Below are 9985 nucleotides of genomic sequence, written 5' to 3' on the forward strand. Positions count from 1 at the left end.
CAGAAAAAGCCTTGACTCTGTGTAAGCACTGCTCAGCAGTAACGAAAACATCCCTGTATTATCAACACAGTTTCTAGCACAAATCCAAAACATAGCCCCATACTAGCTACAATGAAAGAAAATTAACTCTATCCCAGCCAAAACCAGCACAATATGCATTACTGCATTAGTTTCCCATTCCTGCCATTTCTTGCCATTCCCTAAGCATCCATTCTGAGAGTGGCTGTTCTCTCTTAGCCCAGTACTTAAACGGGTTTTTTTTTAATGCCTTTATAAAACGTCAACAGACTGTTTAAGAGGAGACCTCAATGATCTTAATAGGTCAGCACTTATTAACCATTGCCTGCTATTGCATAGATAATTTAGTCTTCCATAATCACGTCTGAAGTAAACGAGATTTGCAATGGTCCTTGACAAATACAGAGCTAGAGATTGGCATAGGTGGGCAACAGATGGAAGAGGTAACTCATCCGTTGTAAGCTGTGTTACAGATGAGTGTCATGGTGATGCTTGTATTTTAGACTTGATAAAATTGTCTTGAGGAGTATTGCTGGAGAAAGGAAGGGGCGGGTGCAAGATGCATAGTGCATACAAACTAAATGTCATGTATAAAAACTAGCATAAGAGTAAACAATTCTCTTAGTTTGGCCGTGCTTTAGCTATGTAATGTTATACAAATGGAGCGAAGGACTTGTGTTTGAGAATTATTAGTGAGGGAAGCAACATGAGGAAGAAGTAAAAAAAAAAAATACAAATTTAGAATAAAAATTAACAATGAGCAAATGGTTTCAAAAATTGGGAGTTTTCTTAAAACATAAAGAAGGAAGTTTAGAATAAAAAGTAGAAAACCAACCTTGGAAGGGGTATGTCTATAGAGTATTCAGACACTGCAGTCTGCAGAAATGCGGTCAGAAGACTGGATCTCTACGGGAATCTGGAAAGTAGATTTGAAAATACTGATGTTCTTATACTTCAGCTGAATCAGTAGTGTAAGCTGAGATCTCTTTTTTTTTTTTTTTCCCTTTCCACAGCTCTCCTTTAAAATTTCCATTTATGATTAAATAGTCATAGTACTGATTATAAAGCTGTTATTCAGAAAATCCATCCTGACAATGCTCAGGCTTCAGTGGGCTAGTTTCCTTAAAAAAACAACTAACCAACCAACCAACCAAACAAACCAAAACAATGAAGCAATGCTAGCTTTCTGCAGGGGCCTTTTGGTGCTGGAAACCAGCAATGCCTTGAAGTTTCTAATGTGTCTGTGTGCTGTTGTTGCGTGGTCAGACCCGTGTAAGTTGTGATTAAATACAGCACCCTTGTTCACAGAAAGAACTCTTTGCGCTGGTGGAGAACTGTACTTTCATGAGGAGGGGAATGTATATGTACAGGGTCTTGTATCCTGCGCAGAGATTTAAACTGCTTCTTTGTTTTGCCAAGCAGCTAACAGTGGTCTCAGTGGCCTCCCAGCCTCCCAACTCCCCCCAGAAGACGGTGAGCGTCCCACTGAATGTAGCGTTAGGACAGCAGATCCTCACAGTGCAGCAGTCAGCACCTTCCTCCCCTGGGAAGGCTATAGTCAACCACACCACCGCCCAGGTACCAACTGACTTTCCTTTGTCTTCTAGCATGTCTCTGTCTCGTTGCTTGCAGGAAACTGGAGTGTTGAACCGCAAATTGGCAGTGGTCAGTCCCAAGATGTTCTTGTAATTGCAAAAGCATTGCCCTGAGGAGCACGCACTTCTTCAGTTGAGGGGTGCAAACCATTGCAAGCCTATACAAGGGCATGCTGTTAGAAAACAGCTTTCCAGTGTGGAAAGCCTCACTTGGTGCAAGTTCTTGTCTCTGTATAATGAATCTCCCAAGTCATCTGAAAGGTTCCCTGTGACACGAGGAAGAGTTCTTTGGGTGGCTCTCTCTTTTACCAGTGTTTCTATGCCACTGACTAGGGCTGCTTTCCAGGTGTTTGAGGTTTGCAACAGTGGAGTTCATATTCTTGTGGTAGAGGTCTGCATAAGTAAGACACCATGGTCTGAGACCTACAGAATTAGAAATTATTAATTTCCCGTGTCTCATTTCTAGAAAAATATCAGGGTTTTCCATAATAGCTTTGATAAATTGATTTGCATTAATGAATGACAAGACAAAGCTGATATTTCTTGCAAACTACAGTTCTTACTTTTTTACTCTTTTGTAATCTTAGATAAATCTTTTTCTATCTTAATGTCTGTATTCCTGTTTTGGTAAACATGAAGGGATGCGTATGAGTGTAAATAACCAGAGTGGATATAGCAGGGAGGGGACACAGTTGCATGTACAGCACAAGACCAGAGACTCCGGCAGATTTTGCCAGTCTCGTCTTACTGATACAGGTGATAATTGGAATGCTGATCATGATTTGAATTTTTTTTTCTTTTCAGAGTAAAACTGGCAAAATTGTCTTTTTGAGGTTAAGTCACTCTAATGCAAGCACCCTAAGTGACAAAATGGAGATGACTGTGTGGTATACATACTGAGTTCTAATCCAAAGCTATCTGACACAACACAAGGGTTTCACCTGTCTTCACTGGGCTCAAGAACATGCCTTTAGAAGAACTGTCACTTGAATTTTGCGATTTTCCCAGTTGTCCTTGGATAGCAGCCACTAATTTGTGTGCTAGAGAGAACTTTGCCCATGCTGGTCTCCCTGTGATAACACTTAGGCTGTGACTGTGCTTGCAGATAGCGCTTATTTTGAAGAAAACACCTTCTTTTAAAAGACCGGGCTTATATTTCTAGTGAAATATGTGCAAATTGAGATTTCATTTGTGTAGATGCTGAAAGCTGGGGAGCTGGGAAAATGTTCTAATAAGAAGTCACATCATACTATCAACCAAATTTAATAGTAAAACTTAATGCCAAGGATTTGGCATTTAATATCGATATTAAAAGATACTGAGAATAAAAAGCTGAACTCCAAAAGAAGTTAGATGGAAGGAGAAAAAGGAGGAATAAACCAAGGTTTGAGGTTGTCAGCAAGGCTGGAAAAAGAGGCCGTTATCAAACCGGTAGACTTATGAATGTGTGTAAGTGAAACAAATGCTTGTTATCAGTCTGTAGTTTGAGAGAAATTGGAAAGATAGTCTTGCAAATTCCACATGTACCGTTACTCCAGCTGTGATGAGGTAGCACAGGTCTGCTGAACTCCCTTTCTTTCCCCTTTTTACTTTTTTTCTTAATAAATTTGTTTTGCTACTCTTCATTGTTCTTGCTTCTTTCATTTCTCAGCTTGTGCCCTCTTTCTCATGTCTTCAGCTATCAGTTTATGGACTCTGTTCCATTTCCTTCTCAAGGGCTGCACAGCGATTTCTGTGTATTAATCGCAAACTGTCTTAACAGGACGTATCTGTACACACAGAGATAAATCATGCCACAGTCCAGCACAAACAGTTCTGCAAGTTCTTACCATGTGTTTTTATTAGTAGGAATATTTCTAGGTTGGTTTGTTGTGATTTTGAATACAAATTGAGCAATGTTCTCTGTAGTCACCTGAAGTGTTTTTGGCAGACATTGTATCTGGGGAAGTGGACTGAGTCTCCCTACTCACGTCAATATTAGTTTACTCTGGTATTTGGTGTAGAGCATTGAAAATGGAACTGAGTTTGCTCTGAGCTGTTGAGAAGCATTTAATCTCTTCGTATCTGTTTTACTTTTAAAAGCAAAAATGGGAATTACTGACTTGCTTCTCAAGGATACGAATGGATTAAAGAGTTGCTAACTAACAAATTGAGGAATAAACATGCTTATGTTCTTTCAGCCTTTGTACAAGTAACTTTGTGCTGTCTGTGTTGGTTTAACAGGCTGTGAAATCAGCAGTGCAGACCATTACTGTAGGAGGAGTGAGTACATCTCAATTTAAGACAATTATTCCCTTGGCAACTGCACCCAATGTTCAGCAGATTCAGGTACCTGGAAGCAAGTTCCATTATGTCAGACTTGTTACTGCCACAACAGCCAATAGTTCAACCCAATCGGCCAGTCAAAATCCCAGTACAAATACACAGCCTATTCAACAGGGTAAGTGCTGGTGCTATTGTATTGTCTGAAGTCAGTTTTTCTTGTTTTTCTTGTTTGTGTTGTAAGGATTAAAGTGAGTATATAAGAGTTCTATCAAGAGGGCCAATATACTTGGTTTTGTGGTAGACTCCTATAAATTTCATATTCTACTATTACCTCTGGTTTGTATGTGGAAATGCCCCTCTGTCAAATTGCTCTGTAGTTGGGCCTGAATCCTTGGAGCATTTTAGGTTGCTTTTCCCTAGTTTACCAGCTTTGTGGGTGACTTGTGGCAAGTCCCAGATCTTTTGTATGAAAAGTGTGAGGCCAGGACAGCCCACAAAGATACTGCCAAAACTCTTGCAACATGAAGATCCTTCCATGTAAAATGCTTTAGAAGTGCCCGATGTTTCTGCTGGTTTCTGTCCATGCTTTCCGGAGCTGTGATGGAATAAAAGATTTCAAACCAAGCTGTGTTTTTTGTATTCTCCTCTTGCCAAGGGAAATCCAGTGTCCGGAGGACCTCTGCACCCAAGCTGATTTTTAAGCCATTGCTGTGAAATGTGTGCACATACTCTTGTGCCAAATACCTGTTTACAAAGGTGTTCTTTAGACATAAGTGTTATGTGCCATGAGTTCAGTCAATTAATCTCAGCACATAGTTACAGTATTAAGTACCTTTGCGTTATGTGCATGTGAAAGTCTGGAGGACTGAACTGTGGACTTTGAGTGAATAACGTGTGTTAATGTGATGTTGTTTCTTGATACTAGCAAAGCCAGTGGTGGTGAACGCGACCCCAGTGCGGATGTCTGTTCCCATAGTGCCAGCGCAGACTGTGAAACAGGTGAGCCAAATGTAACAGGCATATTCCTGACTTATTTTGGCTGGGCGCAAAAAAGTCCAGTTTCAGCACTGTAATGAAATGTTCTATTAATAAAAACGCATTCTGAATCAACAAAACAATGACTTCATAAAGACCTCTCTTATCTCCAGGTGGTGCCCAAACCGATCAACCCAACTTCCCAGATAGTTACTACTAGTCAGCCCCAACAAAGACTTATTATGCCAGCCACTCCACTGCCACAGATACAGCCCAACCTCACCAACCTCCCACCGGGCACTGTACTGGCACCAGCACCTGGCACAGGAAATGTCGGGTATGCAGTCCTTCCAGCTCAGTATGTCACACAGGTATGGTGTTAACCCAGAGATAAATAAGGAAATAGTGCTGTTGTGGAACATACTGCCTTCCTCTTAAAGGATATTGCTTCCCAACTGTCACCTGACACTAAGAAGACAGACAGTTTCTTTTAAGGATCCTTGGCAGAATGATGATGGCACTAAATCGTAGTTACAATTAAAGCTTTATTTTCTTAACAGGATTTTTTGATTAGCATAGCATAGAATTTATAATCAGAATAGCACAGGATTTCTATAAGCAGAATCAGAGTAGTACAATTTCATAAGTAGCATAGTACAGAATTTATAATACAACTTAACTTATAATTTCTAATCACCTAGACCCTCTGGAGATCGGGTCAGATCTTAATACTGACTTGCTTGCTTTATCAATATAACAATCACAATCTAGACTTGAAAATCATATAAAAGAATAAATGTTTTACTTTTATTACTCAGTCCTTGGAGGAAGCAGAAGTCAGTGGAGGCGTCCCTGGCGACCAGGGGGTCATGGTCTCACTGTACAGCAGCAGTTCCAGTCCAAGTTCCTCACTTAGGACTTGTACCTGCTTGATTTTATAGACAGTGCTCTGTGTGCTGTTATGCTTCCCTGTTCTGTGACAGGGTCATCACCACCACCTCGTTGTCTGGGTGCCTGAGACCTTCACGGCCAGTAAGGAAGGGAGTAATTGGCCTGGTGCCCAGGAATCTTGAGGCCAGTAGTGAGGGGAAGAAGAAATCTGTTTGGTTTGTCTACTTGGTTCACAGGACCTTCAGGGCCTGATAATGAGGGGAAAGGGAATAAATATGTGACCCACTCAGTCACAGAGAATGGCTCCTTGCATTATAAAACGGTGTTAGTTATGCTAACCACATATCAGGAGCAGGGGGTACCAGTCATACCAACCCAGGCCTAGGGATTAGTTTTTTGCTCTTTGCCAAGATCTGACCAACATTCAGAATGAAAAGGAGAATAAATGAAACCTTCTGCTGAAGGCTGACCAGCCAGTCTGCACAAACAAGACTCTGACAGCTCATGGCATTACTGGTACCAACCTCATTTCTGGTTCCCTTCTGTTTTTGTCACAGCTGCAGTTTGACCCTGAAGACTCTTAGTGTCCTTCCAGTCCACTTCCACAAATCTTACCTTAAACTAAATAATACCATTTGTTGGACCTCTCCTCAGAGGTTTTGTGTTCCGGACACAATCTGTCCCCTTTGGCCTACTAAAGTAATTTGTGCAGGAAGTGATCCTGCTCTATTAGGGGCAAGGTTGCTTAGGAAAAGAAGGGGAAAATGAGCATGTTTTTAGGAGCTGGAACTTTTTGTGGTCTGAACAGTTCTGTCTGTAATCTCTGTGTTATCTGTATGGCTGTAGACACTGTAATAGAGAACAAAAATATCACCTAAAATAATGTTTTTATGCTAAGTATGGAGGCAGGAGGTTGCTGCCTGGTCCAAGTTCTACAAATGTCTAAAACTATCCTTGCAAGCATATTATTTTTATAACAATATCTGGAAAGGTAATTAAAAGACTAGCTACACATCCTCTTGTGTATACTTTAATTTCTTCTATGTTATGCATTACCTTTTTGTTTTGTTAGCTACAACAATCATCGTATGTATCTATAGCAAGCAACACTGGCTTTACAGGGACATCTAGTATCCAGTCCCAAGCACGGCTACCATTCAATGGGTGAGTGTTTTAAAAAAAAAACAAACCCTGCAGTATAGGCTGCTGAATGAGCATCTTCTTTCAGTCCCATTATAAGGAAGGGTGGGAGCTGAGGTGTTGGAGTTTGGTTTGGGGGATTTTCCAAGAAAATCAGGTATACTGTGGTGTGGTTATTACCTCTGACTAAAGGACATGGATCTGTCTGACAATTGAGCCAGTCTCTTGATCAAAGCTGTGTTTTCCTTTCTGTTTTTTGAACTCATGTAGCAGGAAGTTGACCTGAAAGCTCCCTGTTGCTCATTCTTCATTTTGCATCGGCACCTGGGAGCTACAGGCCTCAGCTATTTCTCGACATTGCTGGAAAGAGGTGCTGGATGATATAAGAGCTAGATGCTTAGCACATGCAGAAATCCAGTCGAACAGCAAAATGGAACTAAAGCCCAAAATGGGTCCTGATAGGAGGCTTTAGTTTTTTTCAGTCTTGTATTTTTCCTTTAAGGATGAAAATAACAGCTAACGTATTATTTTCCCTTTGCCAATCCTGTAGGCTTAGCTGTTCTGCACAGTCCTTTTGTGTTGAAATTGTAAATGCCAAGGTGCTTTTTGTTGCTGCAACCTCAACTGATGCAAACTAATCCCAAATCCAGATGCAGCTATTCAAATGAATGGGTTTGATTTAATCTCCCTGGTATTATGTGCAGAAATTGCTGGATAGGAATGGAACAAATCTCATCAAAAGCGATTAGTGACCCAAAATCTGAGTTTTAAGAGCAGTTAAAGACTGTGTCTGATGTAAAATGTATCTATAAACTGAATACCATGTTTTGACTTGCTTTCCCATTACTCTGGAGCTTTTTTTTTTATTTCAACTAGAACAAAAGGAAAGGCATAATCATGTTGTGTGAACCTTGGTTGGATCTACTCCCCCTGCATGTAGAAGGGTTCTGGGGAAGTTTTCCATGATTCCAGATTTCAGTTATGATGCTTCCTCTAGCTTTAAGCCTCATTTCTACTTTAGGCATGCAGCCAGATTTCCAGCAAATAACCCAGCTCTTTCTGGGTTGGAAAGGCACTATGTATAATAGTTACTTAAACGCAGTCAGCCAAAAAGCTAATGGAAGGGGAATATAAAGATTTTTTTGAAGTTTTTATTATGAGGTATTTACTTGAATTTAAAATAGGAAGAAACTGATAAAACAGTGTGTGTGTATATAAATGCAGTTTTTCCCCCTCACAGAATAATTCCTTCTGAATCTGCAAACCGCCCCAGGAAGCCTTGCAATTGTACTAAGTCTCTATGTTTGAAATTGTAAGTACAGCTTGGTTTTGGTTTTTTTAAGCCTTATTTTTGACATCACAAATTTATGCCAAGTATCAGAATATTATGTTTTTAAGTATGTCAGAAATATTATGTCTAGATACTAATTTAAGGTTGCTGTTGATATTGGTGGAGATGCTGTGGTGCCTGTGTAATTCTGCAACTCCCGTGAGCTATATGGACCCTAACATTTTACAAATTTCTAACTTTGCAGCCTTGTTGCGTGGTGGAGCCAATCCCACTCAGCAGCTGTAGTTGTGGTGTCGTTGCTATGAGTGAAATGACATCCCATGGTATCATCAATGGGCATCTACTATATGTGTATATATATATCTATGTGCTGTGAAGCACATCAGTAATACCATGCTGTATCAAGTACTTCAGAAAAATTGGGCTTGTGTATCTTTTCTTAAATAACTGAATAGACAAGTGGTTCTTCACTGATAGGTCTGAGTCTTGCTCATCCTCATGAGATATTTTGCTATTCCATTCACTGTCTTTGTAAGAATTTGACATAAAAGCATTTTAAGCTGAGGAGATGCTAAGTTTTCTTTAACTTGAGGCAAAGTCACTTTACCGATTTTGGGACAATAACAGGAGGAGATACTGAAATTAATCTGTGGTTCCCTGAATCCTAGACTATGAAGAGGAAATCGATGGTGTGCTACTCAAAGGGAAAGTGATGCAAGAATATCTGAACCCAAGTTAAGAAGTGTGTTTAAACTTTTCAGCTTGGGTTTCTTTTCATGTAATGCACCCCACCTCTGTGTGGGGAGGTGTGCCCTGTGCTTCCTAGCCTCAAAATTGTCTGTTGCACAGAACACATGGTAAACAGGAAGATGTGTAGCTGTTTTTTCAGATGCTTTACAATGTATGTGACTGACTTCATAGTGCTAAATGTATATTAGATGCTTAGGGTTTTCCACTTACTTTAGTCTTTGTCGCCTGAATGCTCTAGAAATTCTGGGAGAATAATGGCATCACTGGTGATGCTTTGCACCTTCAGAATGCTGTTTGGAAACAAACTTTTCTTGTAAATTACTGTAATTATATCTTTAAGTGGCTAGGTATTCGTGCAGAGCAAATGGCTAATTCACTCTGGCAAAGGTGCTTTCTCAGTAGTAAAACTTCTTCCTGTCTGGAAGGGGAGTTGCTTTTACCCAAATGAATGTTGAAGGTAGGCACAAAGAAGAAGAAGAAGAAGAGAACTCGGAGAAGTTATTTGCTCACTGATGCTCTGGGTTGATGCTGGCGCTGTTTGTTTTGGAAACCAGGACCGTTCCACTACTGAATTTTAAACAGGACAGAAAGGAGAGCTATTACAGGTTGTAAAAGCTTTTGATGTAGTTTGTCCCTGGGACCATTCAGGATGCTAAAAATCACCAAAATGCAATTCAACCAGATGAAGGGTTCTAGTGGACTCCAGAGCAACTCTAACCTAGTTAGAATCGTAGAGTCATAGAATAGTTTGGGTTGGAAGGGACCTCCAAAGGTCTTCACGTCCACCCCCCCTGCCGTGGGCAGGGACATCTTCAACTAAATCAGGTTGCTCAGAGCCCCGTCCAACCTGACCTTGAATGTTTCCAGGGATGGGGTATCTACCACCTCTCTAGGCAACCTGTTCCAGTGTTTCACCACCCTCAGCATAAAAAATTTCTTCCTTATATCTAGTCTAAATCTACACCCCTTTAGTTTAAAGCCATTCCCCCTTGTGCTGTCACAACAAGCCCTGCTAAAAAGTCTGCCGCCATCTTTTTTATAAGCCCCCTTTAAGTACTGA

General features: G+C 40.5%; 1 protein-coding gene across 1 annotated transcript in view; it reads left to right on the forward strand.

Annotated features, from left to right (window-relative positions):
- The window catches only part of LIN54 (lin-54 DREAM MuvB core complex component), a 34942-nt gene that overhangs the window by 17114 nt on the left and 7843 nt on the right, over positions 1-9985 (forward strand). The window contains exons 5-10 of the mRNA XM_009283667.1: positions 1441-1596; positions 3837-4053; positions 4804-4877; positions 5027-5224; positions 6817-6908; positions 8125-8196. Coding sequence (XP_009281942.1) covers positions 1441-1596; positions 3837-4053; positions 4804-4877; positions 5027-5224; positions 6817-6908; positions 8125-8196 — 809 coding nt within the window. The remainder of the gene's footprint in view (positions 1-1440; positions 1597-3836; positions 4054-4803; positions 4878-5026; positions 5225-6816; positions 6909-8124; positions 8197-9985) is intronic.

The sequence above is a fragment of the Aptenodytes forsteri genome, unplaced genomic scaffold (assembly GCF_000699145.1).
Source record: "Aptenodytes forsteri isolate BGI_AS27 unplaced genomic scaffold, ASM69914v1 Scaffold342, whole genome shotgun sequence".
Lineage (NCBI taxonomy): Eukaryota > Metazoa > Chordata > Aves > Sphenisciformes > Spheniscidae > Aptenodytes > Aptenodytes forsteri.